At 37.7% G+C, this 20964-nt stretch overlaps 2 protein-coding genes across 2 annotated transcripts; one reads left to right on the top strand and one right to left on the bottom strand.

The window, feature by feature from the left end:
* Positions 1-1985: 1985 nt before the first annotated feature.
* Positions 1986-3834, top strand: LOC122011389 (protein DETOXIFICATION 49-like). The gene has a single exon (XM_042567776.1). The coding sequence runs from the start codon at positions 2150-2152 to the stop codon at positions 3746-3748; it is 1599 nt and encodes a 532-aa protein (XP_042423710.1). The 5' UTR covers positions 1986-2149; the 3' UTR covers positions 3749-3834.
* A 4044-nt stretch (positions 3835-7878) lies between these two features.
* LOC122007973 (post-GPI attachment to proteins factor 3-like) lies at positions 7879-13922 on the bottom strand. Its single transcript, XM_042563520.1, has 5 exons — positions 13584-13922; positions 9931-10192; positions 9609-9808; positions 9320-9507; positions 7879-8528 (listed from the first exon to the last, which is right to left on the bottom strand). The coding sequence occupies exons 1-5, from the start codon at positions 13673-13675 to the stop codon at positions 8239-8241; spliced, it is 1032 nt and encodes a 343-aa protein (XP_042419454.1). The 5' UTR covers positions 13676-13922; the 3' UTR covers positions 7879-8238.
* Positions 13923-20964: the final 7042 nt, after the last annotated feature.

Here is a 20964-nt window from a genome sequence, read left to right as displayed (position 1 = left end):
ATGATGAGAGAGAAAGTGTGATGGGAATAAATGAAGAAAGGGAAATAATGATGAGAGAAAATGAAGAGAGAGAGCGTGATAGGAGAGATTGAAAAGAGAAAAAGTATGAGAATGATGAGGAAAAAATGAAAAGAGAGAAAGTGTGATTGAGAGAAGATAAGAGATTGAAGAGAGAGAAAATATGATGAGAAATGGTGATGAAAAAGAGTGTATGATGAGAAAAAATAAAGGGAGTGAAAGTGTGATAAGAGAAAATGAGGAGAGAGAGTATGATGGAAGTTGATAAAGAAAGAGAAAATGTGGAGAGAGAGTACAGTAAAAAAAGATTTAGGAGAGAGAAAGTATAATGAAAAAAATGATGAAAGAATAAAGAGAGAGAAAATGAGGAGAGAGGGTGTACGATAAGAGAGAATATTGAGAGAAAATGGTAAAAAATGTGGGATGAGAGCGAATGAGGAGAGAGAAAGTATGTTAAGAGAGAAAGTGTGATGATAGAATGAGGAGAGAAAGTATGATGAAAGAGAAAAATGAGAGAGAGAGAGTGAAATGAAAGAAAAATTGAACAAATATACTAAGGGTATTTTTGTCCAAAACTTAATTTTAATTCCTGATACGGTGCATAATAGTAGGGTCCAGCAGTCAGGAGTCAAGAAGATGTGGTAATCAGAAGTCAAGGAGACGTGACAGTTAAAAGTCAAGAAGACGTGACAGTCAGAAGTCAAGGGGGCGTGACAGTCAAAAGTCAAGGAGACATGGTAGTCAGAAGTCAAGGGGACATGACAGTCAGAAGTCAAGGAGACATAGCAGTCAGAAGTCAAAGGGGCGTGACAGTCAATACATGGAGGGGGACCACCCAGGGCTATCCAACGTACAAAGCCAGGGCGGGTCCGCAGGTCAGGAAACCAGGTCTGCGACAGGATGCGTGATCAGGGCGAAGCTCGCCTTGGCCTTATCGGTCGGATTTTCTCAAGCTAGCCTGCATAAACAGGTTTGTCATTCTTGGTCTAGTCTAAATCATAAAAGCCGGAAGAGAGGGACTCCGATCGCACCCATCCACCCATCCAGTATGTTGATCAACACTCAATAGACCGACCTGGGTTGCCTCGATCACACCCGGACAGGATAGTAGGCACTATGCGACAACAGGTCAGGGAATCGTAACCACCTGTCAGAGAATATCTGCTGCATGTCAAGGAATATTCCAGCGGTTGAGGTCATCTGCAAGGAGAACCTTCCTCCAGTCTATAGGAGAAGACCACGTGTCCCTCACCACTCGACAAGTCCTGACACCTGACACCCTCTGATAAGGGTCAGTCTCCAAAAGGTGCTCACTGTCATATAAAAAGAGTCATCTTCTCCCTTGCGTAGGTACGCTCACTCACACACTTGTCTTCTACTTTCCTTTTTCGTACACTGTTCATCTAGGGAAAAAGTGCCTAATTTGAGCGTCGGAGAGTCTGTTCCGAGAACTTTTTCCTTGGTTCTCGGCCTCTAACGTTACGTGTGCTTGTTTGAGTGTGCGCAGAGTTCTAGTATCGCCAGCTCAGGCCCAGCAGTCCTTGAGGGGCACATGGGGGTCCATTCGTTGAAACTCATGCGATCGCAGTATCATAGTCTCCTCCTCGTCAACACCCGCTATATCTTATCCGGCCTTCATCCGACTCAGATTTCGAACATGATTAATTTCCATTCCATCAAAACCTAAGAGAGAGGGTGAATTTTATCCATACTCAAATTTTTAAATTTTATTCTAAAATCTTAATTTCATTTTTATCAACCAAATATAAAAATTAGAAATGTATCTATTCCCTTATTTCCAAACTTCTAAATCGAAAATCAAACATCACCTTAATTTTGCCGTTCTTTAGTAGTTGACTTTATGTCATGTCAACTTTAAGCGTCTGCAATCTTTAGAGATGGATGATTTATTGATTAATGTAGAGAAAAAGTCTTCGGTGGCCATGTATAAAATCCCTGATAGCCATGCTCAATTCTCCTCATTCAATTCTAGTGCTGTTGGTTGTTGTTTGATGCCTGGGAAACAGAAACAGACAATTCACAGACCGTCATTTTTTTATTTGAAACCTTCACAAAACCCTGTTTTCCTCCTCTTCTTCCTTCCTTCCTTGTCTTTGGAAATTGGAACAAGATGTGCAAGGCTTCCCCGTGCAAATGCGACCACCACGATGATCCCACAGGCCTCCTAACTCATCCTTTTGTGGTCGTCGAGGTGCCGTCGCCGGGGGCGCATCCGGTCCTCCCGGCAAAGCCGCTTGGCTCGGAGAAAGGCTTAGCCTTCGTTGAGGTGAAGGCCATACTTGGCCTCTCGCTGCCGATGGTTTTGACCGGCCTCCTCCTGTATTGCCGTTCCATAGTCTCCATGCTCTTCCTCGGCCGGCTCGGTGACCTGGCGCTCGCCGGCGGCTCGCTGGCCATCGGCTTCGCCAACATCACAGGGTACTCTGTTCTTTCCGGACTCGCCATGGGCATGGAACCCATCTGTGGCCAGGCTTTCGGCGCCCGCCGCTACCACCTCCTCGGGCTCTCCCTCCACCGCACCGTCCTGCTTCTCCTTTCCTCCTCCCTCCCCATCGCGCTTCTCTGGTACTACATCCGCCCTCTCCTCCTCCTCCTCGGGCAGGACGCGGACCTCGCCGCGGTGGCCGCCTCTTACCTCCACGCCTCTCTCCCGGACCTGGTCCTCCAGTCATTCCTTCATCCTCTCCGCATCTACCTTCGCGCCCAATCCATCACTCTCCCGCTCACCGCGTGCGCGGGGCTTGCCGTCGCGCTCCACCTCCCGATTAACTACCTCTTGGTCTCCGTCCTCCGCCTCGGCATCGGCGGGGTCGCTTGGGCCTCCGTTTGGTTCAACTTCAACGTCGTCCTGTTCCTCATAGTCTATATCTACTTCTCTGGCGTCCACCGCGACACCGGCGGACTAAGCTTGGGAAAAGAATGCTTGAGGGACTGGCGGTCGCTCCTCGACTTGGCCCTCCCCAGCTGCATCTCCGTGTGCTTGGAGTGGTGGTGGTACGAGATCATGGTCATCCTCAGCGGTCTTCTTCTAAACCCGCAGGCCACCGTAGCGTCGATGGGAATTCTGATACAAACCACCTCGCTCATCTACATTTTCCCCTCCTCGCTCAGCTTCAGCGTGTCGACGCGCGTCGGCAACGAACTGGGCGCGAACCGACCCGACCACGCCCGTCGCGCCGCGGCGGTGGGGATCTGGTGCAGCGCCGCGCTCGGCCTCACCGCGTTCAGTTTCGCCACCGCAGTACGGAACGTATGGGCCAGGATGTTTACCGGCGACGCGGCCATCCTGGAGCTCACCGCGGCGGTGCTGCCGATCCTCGGCCTCTGCGAGTTCGGGAACTGCCCGCAGACGACCGGGTGCGGGGTGCTGAGGGGCAGCGCGAGGCCCAAGCTTGGGGCCAACATAAACCTAAGCTCCTTCTACGCCGTCGGCATGCCTGTGGCCGTCGGCCTCGCGCTTTGGACGCCACTCGATTTCAGGGGACTCTGGCTTGGGCTGCTCGCGGCGCAGGCCACCTGCGTCGCGCTGATGCTCGTCGTCGTCAATAGGACAGACTGGACCGCGCAGGCCGAGCGATCCCAGCATCTCACCGGAGCTTCCGCCGCCAAAGACGACGAGGCCGAGAACAAGACGGCGCCAAAAGCCGTCAACGACACGGAAGTGGATGAGACCAACTGCTTGTTGGTCACTGTAAAGATTAAGCAATGAATTATGATATTTTACTTTTATATATATAGATATAAATAATTTTGTTTTATTTTAAAAAAATGTTTGTAACAAAGAAAAATGGAGACTTTTTTTTTATTGCAATTTAATTCCCCCTTTGTTATATGTTATTCCTTCACAGACACCCACACAAACATAAACAAAGCTTCCGTACATTTTCAATTCGATGGCCTAAAAGGTCTTCAATGCAAGAGTAAGAATACATTTAAAATCCTAAATCTTAAATCCTAAAATTTGAATGAATTAGCTTTTGTTGTTTGCTCATGTGCTTGGTTGGTTTGAGACTCCTTGGAGTTGTTATTAATTAGGTTAGCCTCAAGTTCGCTACTATATTGACTTGACATTATTAATTAGGTTTAAGTTGGCCACTTGTTTGATCTCAAGGAAAGGGGCCAAGTTATCTTTAATGTGCTAAATTAATGTTATTCTTGCCATTAATTAAGTTGACAACTGTTGAGAGAAGTAACTCATCGCGACAAAAACAAAAACACATTAAAGAAGTGAGCAAAAAAGCCATCACGACAAATTGTTGCATAAAGTGCCGTGGCAAAAATATTTATCACGACAAATTATATTGTTGCATAATATATCAAATGCATAAAATTAAACGATAGTTACAATCTATAAGCATCCATAATATGTAAGAGGAAAATTCCTAAAACTTGAGATTGGAGGTTGAAAATGTCAATGTTAAAGAGAGAGTTGATGCTTAATGGAGAGGGATAATAACAAAATATTTTGATTGATTCCAATGCACTCTTGGCGTCGGTGACAACCACCTCTACTGAATAGATAAATAGCTAACAACATGACCAGCATAAGTATAATATTTGTTATTGCATTAGTGTTTCTTGGGAGCTGGAAGAGCTGGAGTTGAAGCCTCTTGACAAACGAGGCGAAGAGGCAAAGATCTAGAAGTGAAGGTTCTTGCCAGAGGAAACACGATTTCAAATGGCTTGTAATCTTTGATTTTGACTAGCTAGAACATGGATTCGATCAAGAAATAGGTATTTTAGGATCATCTGTAGATGATGATTCAATTGACTCTGGGAGTTAGTATTAGATTTGTTCACCTTTTAGCTAGTTGAATCGATTGAATATGAATTCAATTGATTGAAATCAGTTGAATTGAAACACTTTTCCCGCAAAAAGGAAAATTCTCTTTCTAATTGGGTTGGCTAAAATGAATTTCAATTGACTATTAGGGATTGAGTTGATTGGATTTTCAATTGAATTTGAAAATAATATGTTTTAAAGAATCTTATCCAGTTTATTGTTATCTTTTATTTTAGAGCTTAAGTTCTTTACCTCTAAGCTCATTTGACTGTTCTTATTTTTATTCCTAATTAACACAAATATTTTAAGTCGATCTTATATTTGCATATCCAAAATATGTTTGAACCTCAAATACACTCTTATTCACCCCTGACCCTCTCTAGCCGTAGCTCTAATATCGATATGATCAGAAGTACATGGGACTTTGAGATACGAAATGAGAAATTGGGTTAGCATGTAGCTTCTCTCATATCCATTCGAGAATCACTTAAGACTTGACGACACCTAGTAACTCGCACAGGATGAGAAATTGGTTGGACCTAAATTAAAGGGAAGATGACATTACAATTCATCTTGTATGAAATTTTATATTATTGTTCACACTTCATGCAATTTGCTCCTTCTAACTTTAATATATTATAATTAATCATGTTAATTAATAAATGCTATTAATTTTGCAGTATTCACATATTTCATACTTTGGAATCTTTCAATATGTTAATCTTCTCTTTGTACTTATCATTCATTTTTAATGTTTTTCATTTTATTTTAATATTACAATATTTCCAGATGAGCTTTTTATATCAGAGTCTAGAGATGGAACATTGCAACCAACTAAATCCATATAAACTTCACTTGTTCTTAGAACATTTCACATTTAAAACTCCATAAAGAAATATATATGACAGGTTCCTGAATTGAAGCAATGAGGATAAAAAATTTCTCTTCATCTCTTGCTTAATTATGATATTAACTAAAGCCTTAAACTGTGTTTGACTTTATAAAAATAAATTAAAACTTACAAAGTCAAATTGAAAAATATTGGTTGGTGATATGGTTCCCTCATCCCTGTGCATGCAGACACCTTTATCATATGTTGCTAGCTGCCTAATTAAGCTTGGATCAAGTCAATAAACTGCCTTTCGAGGTTTAATTAGTTCCCATGTAATTTTCACTTCAGCGTGAAACGATTAAAAAATGTGATCACAGACTGCATAGGAGCAAGGTGGCAATTAATGCTTTATGCATCAGCTAGTGTGATGTTCTATGTCACGTAAGTTTACTCCCCTATCCATACGCGTGCTGATATCCCAGGGCTGCTGCAAGTCAACCCTTGGACTTTCCATTCCTTGAGGAGTCAAAACGATTAGATAAGTTTAAAAAGTCAGCACTTGTAAAAATTAGTTAAGGAAATCTGCAGGCTCACACCACAATGCAGAGAACCGCCCAGCACATATATAGAATATCAACGTGCTCGGCGCGCCTCCTGAGTTTTGACTATATATAATTTATGATCGTTAAATTAATATTTGCTGACATTGTTTTTGTATTTTGTCTGTGGAAAAATTAAAGAAATTGTTTTTAATTAAGTGACATTGTGGGATATATATATCTATTCCTCTAAATCTTCTTCTTGGAACCCTTTGTTTAATTTGCTAATATAACTAGCTAGATTAGTGTATAATTAATATGTTATTGTAATTAATTAAGTGTTAGCAGCCCATTTGTGTTGGACTGTGTGAGCTAGTTGCGAGGTCAAAGGATGCATTACGATACACTAAGTTTGGCCCAGCATGACCCAATCTGACTTGTATGATATTTTAGGATACCTAAATAAGACAAGCCAATCAAAGTTTATTTAGAAATAAGTACTCGGATGGCAATATTGACATGTATATGAATGAGAACAAGTACATCAAATTAAGTTTTTTTTTTTGTTTTTTTTTGATAATTTACATATCCAGCTCTTTGAACAAGTTAATCTCGAGATAAGTAGTCCGATCCCATAGAAGTTTCCCGTAAATTCTTAGGAAAAATTGAGAAGTGCTCGCAGATGTTTATCCAAACGATCAACGTTCTTAGATTTGTTGTCTCATTCAAAGAAAATCTTATCACACGTCGTAGTTGAAATTCGAATATTAGATGTTTAATTAACAGTTTGGAAAACTTAACCGCTATACCATAATTCCAGAGGCTTGGAAAGCATCTTTTATAGACGTCCATGCATGGGAAAGTGCATTGAACGATCCACGAGTTCCATGTAATGCTGCTATGCTATTTCTATAAATTTATCATGTGGTGCTGCTACGCTAGCTAGCTACTTGAGAACCTTGGATAGCATGGTGAGAGTCGGCTATGTCTTCCCTTCTGCGTACTTGTGGCAATTTCTTCTACTCTTTATTAATCTTCCTCCATCTCTTTTCCCTTTTATCATCTTCTAGTGGAACTGAAGATGATAAATAATATCGATCCTGGACAAGCTAGAGATATTCCTGCAAAAAAGCACATGCATGATTACTCCTTCCCTCACTTTTATTTCTCCTTCCAGGGCTGATAGATAGTATTGATTACATGTCCTAGCTCTATGTTGTATCTATTTCTTTAGCTAAATTAATCCTTCGTTTATGAAGCACTCCCTTCAATAGGCTTCGTGAATTTGACTCGTATATTAATGCCTTAGCTTGTTATCTCTTAGATATTTTGTAGCATGTTGTCTTTTGCTATCTTCGCTAGGGTTGATATGATTCATCAATATAACCTATCATATCATATCCTTGAAGTAGGACTGTAAGCTGAGCATTCCCAGTTGGATTTATAGTGGTACTTGTGAGTTTGGAAGGATTTTGAGACAATACCGAAGGCTATCAAAGTGGAATTTTAATTGATTGTATCCATTTACATCTATACTAGTGTAATAAAGGAATGTCTTGTTCATGAACAATCAATTTAACACATGAATAACCATATTTAATGGAAAATAATTTTGATAATACCCATGAAAATTCATATTTATATTTATATATGAGAAACTATCAAGCTTCAGTGAATAACAACAATAAAAATAAATAATTCACATTAAGACTGAAAAAATAGACATCAGAACTAGCCAAGGTCAACACTCCTTGCATGGGAAAAAAAAGCACCGATGACCTTGCAGAGAAAGGATATGTCAATTTTACAAGCAAAACACAACTATGTGCCACAAGAGAAAGGGCAAATGAAGTACAATGCCACGTTGGGTCGTGAACTAATTCCTCTATCAATTCAAGAACAAGAGCAATGGCAGTAGAAACCAAGTGGAGTGGGGGAAAAAAAACTAGAAACTAGAAGAGAAAGGAGGACAAATACACCGGACCAGAATTACAGCTCAATCAGTCTATAAAGAGCAGTAGAACTTCAGCGCTCTATCCTGCTTCTTACTTGTTTTTTTTCATGATAGCTGATGTTCGGAACTCAGCATCTTCAGAAACAAAACTCCACCAAAGATATGCAAGAGGGATGCTGGTGGCATGCCAGAGTGCATGGGAATCAACATAACCTTTGTAAGGTGGAAAGTCATACAACAATGCAAGAAGAGTAGCCATAGCACCACCGACAACCACCACCCAGAGCTTGCAACGTGAAGGATGTCGAGTTACTCCTGCCCAGATTGCCCAAAGTAGAACCTGAGCAATGCCCATCACCAAGCACACCTTCGTATTAAGCCCTGCAATTTAGGACCAAAATCAAACGCACAGCTAATTTTCCTTTTTCTAACTTGTTTGTTCCACTATTACTGGTTCATGAGTTTGGGAACTAAATCGTGAAAATGAAAATAGAAAGCGTCTATGCATGTGGCAGCTCCTTTTAGGATTCTACATCACCATTGAGAGGAAATCTTTCTTAGAGCTCCACAGAGGAAATCTTTCTTAGATCTCTGACAAATCACTTTGACTGTTGTTCTAAAACAATCTAATGTAGTTGTTCCAAGGAAGCAGTTATTGTAAAATCATCATTTCTTTTCAAAAGGAGTTAATCAAGACTTTAAAAAAAAAAACTTATCTAAAGCAAACTTCCAATTTTTCAAGAAATGCTAGCCTACTAAATAGTCAGTTCAATCTTAATTTGTTTTCCTAGCACAGCACCTTATAAATAATACTTACAATTTAGTCAAATGCCAGTAAGCATATAATTAGTTCCTGACTACATTTATCAAATCCTATCTTGCAAACATCACCTTCTAAATTCAACTTCCCTCACAATAAACAAGTATATGGAATAAAATCTATGTAGGCTATTGACTAGTGAAATTTATCTGCAAAGCATCACCAACAAAGCAATCTAATAGTCTGGCTAATAGAGGTTAAACGATTTGTTAGATTTATTATCAAATTAGAAGTTTGGCCTACATCAGTTGTTTTTGAAAATTCAACGAGATAACTTAGAAAATCCAGAGGTGCAATTTCTAATTGATAATTAATGACTATTCAAGAAGTTTGCCAGCATATGAGCACTAACCATAATCTAATTCATAGAAGTTAAGATACAGGATGTGTGTCGTCAGAAAAGCCACCAAGGGGGCTGCAACCATTACCCTTGAAGCCTCAGTCTTCACATTAAAAGTTCTCAGTATAGCTAGAATGAGGGAGTACCCAAGTAGAGCCACAGATGATGAATAGTCGAACTTTTCTGTCAAATCAAAACTTCTGTAGAAAAAACCAAGATTGCAAAGTAAAAAAAAAATGTAAAATGGTGTCTTAGTCTTCTGGTTGATTCATGACAGAGAAGGAAAAGATATCACACATACTGTGTGTGAAATATAGCATCCCAAAACCAGGCATTCAGTGATAACAGCCCAAAAAAATGCCACAAGCAAGTGAATTCATAAAATGTCCTCCCACTCTCAGGCATAAGAGGTAGTTTATAAGATGATAAGAGAAAAAAAGATAACCACCCATTGAACTGAATGATGAGAGTTAATGCAGAGAGAATAGCTGAAACAGGCTCCTGAAATAAAAGAACATAAAAAAAAGTGTAAGGCAGCTACAAAAACAGTCAGTAGTTTACCAATTACTGAATGCATTCTATTTTGATGCATAGCATGAGACTGATTTAATGGAATGATTTACCTGAAGCACAGACCATCGCTTAAAAGGCCATTTACCATGATACTTAACAGGTCTGAGACCAAGTTCTTCCCTTTCTTTCTCCCGTTGCATCATACAAAAGTATTGACAGTCACTCCTACAATTCCATTGCTTCCACTGAACATATAAGGGTTCTTGCATGTACCATGGACCATCAGCAAGTACACCTTCAGCTGAAAACTGACAGTGTTGGATTGAGCTGACTCCAACAGTTCCTGTCTTTCCACATTGTTCTATACATACCCTGACATGAAGAAACATAAAGTTACAAACCAAACAGAGTTTCACTTTGAAGGCAGATCATCAGTATCTTAAATAAGAAAGTGATATAATAAACAACTTCTAAACTTTTTTACTCTTCCATCTAGTAATTTTGAGCTTTCATATCTGTCACTGTGCAAAAAAAGTCAAGAGATTTCAAAGCCTCTAGATAACAAAAAGGTACTGAAGTACTGACTGACCGAGGACATTATTGCTTTTTGAATTTCTATGGGGCATAAACAGTTAGCAAGTATGAGCAACTCCAACAACCCACATAGCATCAAAATTGCTATGATCTATAAGCTACACCAAAAATAAAGAGACAGGGAGAGGGGGAGGCCGGCGGCATGAGCATGAAGGACTTTTATATCCTGAAGAAGGAGGAGGGATGTTATTCTCCTACCATTCTAGTTTCTATATAAATTTACTTGGCTACCTTTGCAATCCCTAAAAAAAAAAATCTAGAAAACAGGTGCAATCAAAACAAACTACAAGTCAGTTTTTTTCCCATTGTTCTAGAAAAGATTCATCATTAATAAAAAATGAGAGTCTAGTGCATGAAGCTCTCACCAATGCAGGGTCACAGGGAAGGGTCTAATGTTTTATTTTTAATGAGAGCGAAAAAAAATCCCAGATAGCCAATTTGATTTTTTTTCCCCTTTAATTTATTATTTATTTTTGGAAATTAGAATTTTTGTAAATATTAAAGCGCCAATGTCGGGCATGACTCAAGAGTATTAAGGGAATAGATGATGAGTCCAACTATTGGAGATGAAGAATGGACAAAAAGGTTGGAACAACATAACAAAGTTTTAAATCTCTATGCGTTGCCAAATCAGTCCAAGCTAAACAAGTGCAATTTCTCGCTTTCAACCAAAACTTAGAAACCACATGAGCCAATCACTGAGCTGAACTCCACCCATTTATTTAAAGAAGACTTGTTTCAATTTTTTTTTTTAAAAAAATGTAAATTAGAACAAAATTAATTGAAATTTAAATGACATGAGACAAAAATTCAAGTATAGAAGTGCTAATCCTTTAGATAGGAGCCTGTATGAATAGCTTATAGATAACCCCTACTTATACCAAAATGAGTGATGAAATGGTAGTTGACACTATAGGTGTGTAACATCATCATAATAGAATGGCTCGTGCCAATGCATTGTAAACTGTTACATCAGATTGCCAACATCTCTTTGTCCTCATAAATGTTCCATAAATTATTACTGAAGTCAGGAAATAATATTTGAATTTTAAAATTTAAGTTATTTGGTAATTCATCTTTGTACTAGTCAATTAATGATGATTATGGTACTTTAATGATGATCAAATCTATAAAAGTGTCCCTGTATCTCATGGAAAAGTTAACTTCTGATTAATAAGAGTCTATTTCCTTTTTCTGCATGAGATTCTACTCGTACAGGTTCGCGTTTGTGTCAGTTCTACACTAATTACATTATATAAACTCCCAAAAATGGACGAAAAAAATGAATTAACCATCTACATGTGAAAAGATTTCTATGGGAGGAAATACTAATCAAGAGGTATTTATGTATAACAAGTGTTTAAACAACTTACATAGCTGAATAAAAAGTACTGAAGTACTTCAGAAATGGGAGAACAAGAAAGGTCAGTACTGAAACATGTCTATACATCAGGAGGCAATATGCACAATACAATACAAAGTCTTGTGCCAACTAATACATTCAGTTTAGCCCTATATCACTCGTCAAAAGGGTGTCCCAAAACTCGCCATGGTAAGACAAATGAGTTGAAATTTCAAGTGGCCAACCCAACTCTCCTATTTATTTACATGCCATATAGGAGAAAATGCAAACACTTTCATCCCATATGCATTGTATCCTATCTTAGCCTATCAGGCAATTTGAAGGGGGCGTATACATGAACCTTGTGTTAGCCTTTTCTACTTCTATAGTCAGTCATCAAGTTGTGTTTTCTCTTCAAGGGAGTACAACATGATATAGCACAATTTAACACAAACCATTTTTATTTTTTAATTGGGTTAATATTTAACAAAAATGATTATTAAATTAATTTTTAAAAGTTTTAGAAGTTTTGATTGGTTAATTAAATAACTATTAAGGTGCCTAGATGAGGTGCTTCAACGCCATAAAAGTCCAATCCTCTTCTCTATTCAATGTTAAAGGAAACAACTCTCATTTTTTTAAATCAAAATCTACTCCGTATTTTAATATTACTAGTCTCAAGATGTTGGAGGAGTTTTTTCATTCTTTTCTAGTTGTGCAAATGGGAGGAGCATTCCCTGTTGCATCTTGGGGCTTCAATCAAGCCTGTAGGATAGAGCATTAAGTTAAGACATGATTAAAAAAATGCATGCGGGCTTTGTTTAACAACTTGCTATATCATCTGGTACTAATACATAGAACCTTTGGAAGATTAATCATTCTTATAAAATGTTACTAATAACATCTACCATACAATATGGATTTAGATTTTAATCTAATATTAGTGTCTGGTACTACTACATAGAACCTTTGGCAGATTACTAAAAAATGCAGAAAACAAAGAAGCTTGTGTGACTCCAATCTTGTTCTTGCTATTAAAAAAAACAAATCAGAAAGAGCAGCCTATTTGAAGAAATATACTAAAATTAAACAAAATTATTTGAAAATTCAAATTCAGTATTGCAATAGTCCATTAGACACTTCTTCATCGTTTACAGCAAATACGTGAGCAAATGAGAGCCATCAACAGGTAGGGACATTGTTCCAGAATAGAACACCTGGGCAGAAACTTAACACCTTCTAAGTCCATGCACATTCTTGATTTCTTTACGGTAAATGGATGCCTCAGATTATTCATCTATGCTACCTAGGTCGCCTCTAAGATAGAAAGCAAGGTAGCAGTATGCCGAACATCAATAATAACGCATGAACAAAAATTACCTTCGTTAATGTGTTCAATATAGGGCACACTGTGGAATTCATTCAGTAAAGATTGGAGCAATGTATGGCCTAGCAACAAAGACTTATCTCCAGAATTATGTCTTCGAAATCCAATTTTAAAAATCTTTCTGAGTACCACCTTCACCTTTCAAGGCTACTAAACCAAATCTTTAGTTAATTGAAGATTCTTCGACAAGATTGGTAAATGGAAGGTACACGTCGTTCTAAATCATTAACGCAGCAACATCCAATCATCCAGTAAACATATAACAAAAAATAAACCGCAGTGGTCCAAACAAAATACGGAACTCCAATTTCTTTGAACAAAAAGAAAGTCGTTTAACAAAATCCCAGATACGGTTACAAATTAAATGATAACTTTGCAAACGGAGAGGCCAGATAGAGGGACCACAAAAGAAAAGTAGTTACCAAAGGAAGCAAGCCCACCTGTAGAGCGGATCGCCGTCGCCGTCGCTGGCATTAGCAGCGCTAGAGATGTACACGAACGAAAACAACACCAAAATCCAAGCGCGACCCATTATCGAAACGCTAATAGCAGATTCCACCGACTTCTATTCGACGAGCGAGATCGAGAACCATAACTAGGCGTCGTCGAAGCGCCTGGCGAATCAACAGATCCCGCTCCGGAGAACCGCCGCTCGAGCACGGAGTAGGGGAGGCGAAGGAGGAGGGAAGAAAACGAGCGGAACAGATTTGGGGCCTGGCGAATGCCCGTGCTCACCGTCTTTTATCACACCGTCTCTCCGCGTTTCCCGGAGTCCACCGGATGTCAATTGCTGGGCACGTCAATGGGTCCCGCTTGCTTTTCCTGGCTCTGAGGGATTGGTATAGAGTTGAGTGGACAGCAACTCGTAATCTTGTTAAAGCCCACGAGCGAACTCGTGGCCCTTTTTTAATCTCTGAGCCACTAGTAATAGGGGGAATAATTCTGTTACGTTGTCGTTAAGACCCAGATTTTACCGTCTCGTTTATTTGTTCATTTGGACTAGTTCCCCACGACCGGGATGCGTTAATACATTTGGTTCTATTTTGAGATTCTTGAATTCCGTTGTTATGCATTGAGTATTAGGGGGTGTATTCAATCAAGAGATTGAATGACTTTCATTGATTTTTTTTAATGATAGACTTTTATGGAGTTGATTGATTTTTATTGACTTGTATAGAATCTCGCGTAGTTGTGAAAAGAATTTTATGGAGTTCTATAGACTTTTTTTGCAAGACTTTTACAGATATTTATAAATCTTTTCATGGAAATTTGTGGATTTATGAGAAAGAAAAATTCGTTTCGTTATTGCCAATATGATAAACATCGCTCCACATTTGATTTGCTATTGTATCTCTCCATGCATTGACATTTGCTTGTTGTTCTTGAGTATCAGATAATTGATCAAAGCAATCGACACCATGAACTTGTTCTGGTACGGATGATGAAGCTTCATTATCTAGTTCAACTAGAAATTCATCAGAACGACACTCCTTGCGAAGAAAATTATACAATCCAGCACAAACCAAACTTTTTATAATAAAAATTTTATTTAAAAAAAGACCGTAAACTTTAAAAAAATAAAAAATAAATAAAAAACGGTAAACTAATAAAAAAATATAAACTAAAAAAAAAGGTAAACTAAAAAAATCGTAAACTTACAAAAAAAAAAAAAAAAATTGTAAAGAAAAAAACATAAACTTTAAAAAGAAACTTAAAAAAACAAGACGTAAAGTCAAAACTTAAAAAAAAACATAAATTTCAAAAAAAAAAACGTAAACTTTAAAAACAAAAAAATAGAGAAAAGCATAAAATTCAAAAAAAATAATAATAATAAAGTAAAAAAAACATGTATAATTAAGTTTTGTAACAGAGGATAACACACCCTTAAAATAATCTCTATAGTAGACCGTCGACGTGATCAAGGTGGTGAAGGAATAACATCGAGAACAGTGTTAAATTTGATCAAGGTGGTGAAGATTCTTTGTTGAATATGCGTAAAGTTGGACTGTATACTATTGTATTGGTAGGCTCTGGACGAGACTCAAAGAAATAATCAAAATCGAGGAGCGGAAAGAGAAAGGACTTATTCGTAAAAATTTAAAATGATTTGAAGTTTATAGAAATCTCAAGGGTGAGGAGAAGATTTTTTATTTTATATTTAAACTTGTACCAAGTATTTTGGAGAGCTCTCATTGGTTAAAATTTATATCCAAGGAATTCTAAAAGAATCCATGAAAATCTATTAAAATTTTGGATACCAAAAGATTTTCATAGAGTTTTTAAAAGTCGAGTTTGAATACCACATGATTTTTTAAAACTCTATAAAAATCCAATTTGGATACCATTAGATTTCTATAGAGTTTATAAAAATCTAGATTGAATACAACTAGACTTTTAAAATCCACAAAAATCATTCAAAGTAATTAAAAGTCCAACATTGAATACACCCCTCTTATTTTTGCAATATAGACCTTGCAAAAAAAATAAAAGAGAATACATAAAAATTTGCTTTTAAAATATCCTTAAAAGTAAGGATTTTTTTTTTAATTATCAAAATAATACTCCACGATTTAATTTTTAAAATACTTTTTTTTTTACATTCCTTTTAGAATTCTTTTGTCTAAAATAATATCATTTTAAAGCTACTTTATATAAAACAACACTACTTTTACCGTATGGATAAAAAGATAATTTTCTATTAATTTAATTTAACACATGATGTTTTGTGCTCCTAAATTCGTACCTCCTCCTAACAAATCATATTCATGGTTAAACAACACAATGGGACATGAAGAGATCTTATCATATCTTACTAGATTATGAATAAAATTTAACCTCGAATCTAACACGACCTCATTTAACATGTCCTAACAATAGTAAAACTCTATTTTATGCACCATACCATCATTTTCATCATGACAAAAAATAGTCTTGCTTATAATACGATAGAGGTAGCGGAAGGTCGTGCCCTATTTCCAGCACACTTTATGTCATGCCCATATTTTTTGACATGGCCATGTGGCATGTGGCAGGGTTGTGTGCTCTATTATAAAAAGGGGGGTTTTATCCCCTTTTAATGGATCTTGGATCGGGGGCTCTATCCCCTTCCAAGGGAGAGGGGTTTTCCCTCTTGGAAAAAGAGAAACTTTAAAACAATCATCTTCATTCATTCCAATGATTTGTCCACCTCCAGAGCAAAGATTTTGTTGTACCCAAAGGATGCTCACATATCTTCACAATGACATGATATTGTCCACTTTGGGCCTAGGCCCTCATGACTTTGCTCTTGGACTCTCCGCAAAGGGTCTCATGCCAATAGAGATATCCTACATCCTTTTAACCCCATGATCTTTCCCAAATCTTTCCAATGTGGGACTTTGATTGAATCCTAACAATCCTCCCCTCAAACGAAGGACCACAATTACTCTCATAATCTGGACCTCCCCGCGAGCATCCAGTCACCCTGACCTGCTCTAGGCCTCTCCGCGAGCATCCGTATCCGGTCACTCTTGGCCTACTCCGGGCCTCCCCGTGAGCATCCGGTCACCCTAACATACTCACCTCCCTACAAGTATATGGTCACCCTGACCTGCTCCAAGCCTCCCTACAAGCATTCAGTCACTCATGACCAGCTCCAGACCTACCCCTAACTTCATTCAAGGTCACCCCACATTGTATCTGGTCTGGACCATAGCTCTGATACCATTTGTTGTGCCCAAAGGATGCCTACATATCTCCACAATGACATGATATTATACACTTTGGGCCTAGGCCCTAATGACTTTGCTCTTAGGCTCTCCCCAAAAAACCTCATGCCAATGAAGATATCCTACATCTTTTTAACCCCATGATCTTTCCCAATCTTTCTAATGTGGGACTTTGATTGTGTTAGAGTGTATACTAAAAGCCTAGCTTTTGTATAAACATTTATTTAGAAATAAAGAATCACAATGGTCAAATACCTACATTTATTTGTCAAGTATAGTTGTTCAATTAATTTATATTGTACATAACATGGTGTGTGATGTCACACACAGAAGATCATGTCTACATATTTCCACAAAAGTATGATATTGTCCACTTTAGAGATATGAGGGCATCCTTTGGGCACAATAAATGGCATCAGAGGTATGGTCCATATTAGATATCATGTGGGGTGACCTTGAACGAAGTTGAGGGTAGACCCGGAGCTAATCATGAGTGACCGGATGCTCGTGGGGAGGCCCAGAGCAGGTCAGGGTGACCGGATGCAGATGTTCGCGGGGAGGTCCAAAGCATGTCAGAGTGACCGGATGCTTTTGGGGAGGTCCAGATCATGAAAGTAATTGTGATCCTTCGTTTGAGGGGAGGATTGTTGGGGTTCAATCAAAGTCCCACATTGGAAAGATTTGGTAAAGATCATGAGTTTTAAAGAATGTAAGATATCTCCATTGGCATGAGGTCTTTTGGGTAGAGCCCAAGAGCAAAGTCATGAGGGTCTAATCCCAAAGTGGATAATATCATGTCATTGTAGAGAATTGTGGGCATCCTTCGGTCACAACAGATTTCATCCAAGAAGACCTGCAACGCATTAATAAACATTTTCTTCTCTTTATCTTGTATATTTAGTTGTAGATTGCTACTTTCTTTGTCCTTTAATTATAATTCCTTTGCTACGGAGTAGACTTTCGAATTATAGGATGTAGAAGTAATTGTGATGTGATATTGATGTGTGAACTATGTATTTGGTCACTCTATTATTCAATGATATGTTCATTTCTTGTTCTTGTTCGAGTAAATGTGTGTGTGGTGAATGAGTTCATGTATGTGTTGTTTAATTGAATGGATATATAGGATTATCATTATGAGGGGAGTTGCTTTAGATTGTATGACTGACAGACCCTTAGTAATAGAGAATATCCCTTTAATCAAATTTCTAAAATATTACCTTAAAATAGGGACCAATTCTTTACAATTAGTATCGCCAATTCTTCTTCGTTTAAGATCATGAGCTCGACCCCTAATCCGAATCAACTTGGACCCTTTACTTTGAACAGGTGGTGTTCGCCTCCAATGTGGCAAGTTACCTCTGGCCCTTCCCTCATCCAGACTCGTGCTAGGATGATGTATCTATCTTTCTTTTCTTTGAGCTTTGATTCTTGATTTAGCGGACTAGGTACTACCAAGGAGAAATTGAAACAAAAATGCCTTGGATAAATTGAATTCAATTTTCTCCTCGCCAACTATTAAGGAGCTAGAGCTTGTGATTCTTCACATCTAACACAGCTCTGGCTGTGGCGAGGAAAGTCATTACCAAAATAATGGGAACCTTTGAGTCTTCCTCCATTTCTAGAACAACGAAATTTATAGGGACAATAAAGCTCATCACCTCCACTAGCACATCGCATAGCATGATCCCGTCACCATTGCATGACCACCTCATCTCTAATGTCGTCAGATCTCCTCCCTCTCCTTATTCACAGCCCTCTTCACCCTCACCCTCATGCGCCTCTTCAAGAGATTTAGATGGGGATACAAAGCGAATCTGATTAAATAATTTGGAGATTAAATAAAAATGTTTTCCGTTTGGTTTTGTGTTAAGATCAGGAGATAAGGTTTCAAAACTAATACTATATTAGAAAAATTTTCTAAAACTAATTAATAGGATAATAAACACCGGAAAGTTGTTAGGTTGATCATTAATACTTTTAAATTTCAGAAATACTACTACAAATTCATTGTTGTGAAAATAAATATATATTAGTATTAGTGTTTTGTGCAAAAATGAACATAATAATTCTTTATATTGAAATGAATCTTGTAATAATTGGTATGTTGGATTCTATTTTGTTGGTACATCACGTGGAACTTTTTTAGGTCTCGTTCCATTAATTTTACAAAACCTACCCCATTGTTTAATTATAGATGGATGAGACCATAATTAAGCATTTGCAATTTTAATTGGGTTAGTATAACTTTCTAAAATTTTAAACCATCTTGAACACATAAATTTAAAACATGGCATACACAACCACTATGAAAAAATAAACCTCTAATAATAGGTTGACAAACAAATTTTAGATCATCTATACAAGCGGTATTAGAACTAGCATTATCTAATAATATTGAAAATATTTTATGAGTTAAACCATATTCTTCTAAAATTAAACATAATAATTATGCGATATTATGAGCATTATGTGATTCATCAAAATCTATAAGCTAATAATCTTTTTGGAGTTCAAGAGTTGGCGATCTAATGGCAAGTCACACCCATATATGAATGTGTTTGCCAATGATCCTCAAATATCGGAACATAAAAAAATTATTATCTAATTTATTAAATTCATTAATTAAATTTTTTTCCTTGTTTTACTAATTTTTTGATTACTAAATGTAGTCCTAGGAATTTGGATTAAGAGATTCTTTACAAAATCTTCAAATGTGCATTTAGATCAAAATTAAAGAAAGATGTTCTGAAACAAATTTAGCTAATGATTCTCTTAATTTATTATCCGAATATAAAAATAAACCGGAATCAGTACCACCGCTAGTTGAAGAAAATCTTGATAATTGCGTTTGAGAGCAGTCGAGTCCATATTCGTCGGGTGCTTCGTTTCTACATGTCTTTCAACGACCCATGGCCACCGCCTTGGAATTGTAGAAGCGTTGCAGTGCTTACATTTTGCGCATTTCTCCGGGAAGAGTGACATTATCAAATGTTTAGTAAAATACAAGACTTTAGAGGAGGAAGTTCTCGAACCTTAGAAGTAATTGCAGTACTTCCTTGTGTTTGGTGTCGGATTCGGAAGATGCTCGATCTCATCATGGTAGATTGAATGTTGGGGTCCTCCTCCATGGATTCATTGTTGCTTTCCCTTAAGCTCGAGATGATGCACCTCCTGGCCTCCTTCCATTGTAATTGAAAGCTGTAAATGAAGAATTAAAAATGAGATTAAGAGTAGAAGATGTGTGTGAAAATGATGAAATGAGCTCTCTATTTATAGTTTTGATGGTAACGGACACTAAATCATAACCATTGATCAAAAACGGTCAATGCGAGCACTGTTGAAAAAATACCTAAAAACCCTCCACTACGACCATAGGTTGGCAAAGGCGGTTCATTATGAACAGCCGGTTAGCCGGATGCGGTTTACATCTAATGAGCGCCGGCGGCGACTTCTTGGGCCCTGCCTTCAGTCGACCGGCGAACGTGACGGGCAAACCGTTGACCGGTTCTGGCTGGTCAGTCGGGCGGACCGGGCGGTCAGTCTAGTCGCATGCCCTGGTGGAGATTACCTTACCTTTCTTAATATCAGTTTAGACATATAAAGAAAAGAGTTTAAATAGCTCCTTCTATCACACTATAATTTAGTTGTCATAAAATTATATATTACGATTATGTTTGACACCTGCGTGTTTCCTAGAGGCATGTGATGTGTGTATGTAATAATTTAGAATTATTGTCTTCTACTGTTCACATTTTGTGAAACATCTAAAGCACGCATCGCATCGGGTTCCCCAATAATGGTATCAGAGCCTGACCGTGTTTCGACGTAATCGTAAAATTATTTTATGAGTCGTAATTGGTCATATATTTAATTTTGGAAATTTTCTTATTTCATTCAAAAATTCTATTTTTAGAAAGTTTCCTAATTAGTTTGGAAATTTTAATTTTAAAAAGTTTCTCAAATAATTTAGAAAATTTCAATTTAAAAATATTCTATAAATAATTTAGAAATTTTCCATTTGGAAAGATTCTAAATTTATTAAGAAATTCTATCTTAAAAAGTTTCTTAATTTGTTAGGGAATTCTAATTTTAGAAAGTTTTTAAAATAATT

The sequence above is a fragment of the Zingiber officinale genome, chromosome 8A, assembly GCF_018446385.1.
Source record: "Zingiber officinale cultivar Zhangliang chromosome 8A, Zo_v1.1, whole genome shotgun sequence".
NCBI lineage: Eukaryota > Viridiplantae > Streptophyta > Magnoliopsida > Zingiberales > Zingiberaceae > Zingiber > Zingiber officinale.
Note: the sequence above shows the minus strand (reverse complement) of the source record. Positions and strands in the feature narration are given on the sequence as shown.

What these genes read in the sequence shown, in the direction of transcription:
- LOC122011389 (XM_042567776.1), top strand. Translation starts at nt 2,150, where the DNA reads ATGTGCAAGGCTTCCCCGTGCAAATGCGACCACCACGATGATCCCACA.
- LOC122007973 (XM_042563520.1), bottom strand. Translation starts at nt 13,675, where the DNA reads ATGGGTCGCGCTTGGATTTTGGTGTTGTTTTCGTTCGTGTACATCTCT. An exon ending in GACGGCGATCCGCTCTACAG is followed by an intron (nt 10,193 to 13,583) that starts GTGGGCTTGCTT and finishes TCTTCATGTCAG; the next exon opens with GGTATGTATAGAACAATGTG. An exon ending in CTTCTATGAATTAGATTATG is followed by an intron (nt 8,529 to 9,319) that starts GTTAGTGCTCAT and finishes CCTAAATTGCAG; the next exon opens with GGCTTAATACGAAGGTGTGC.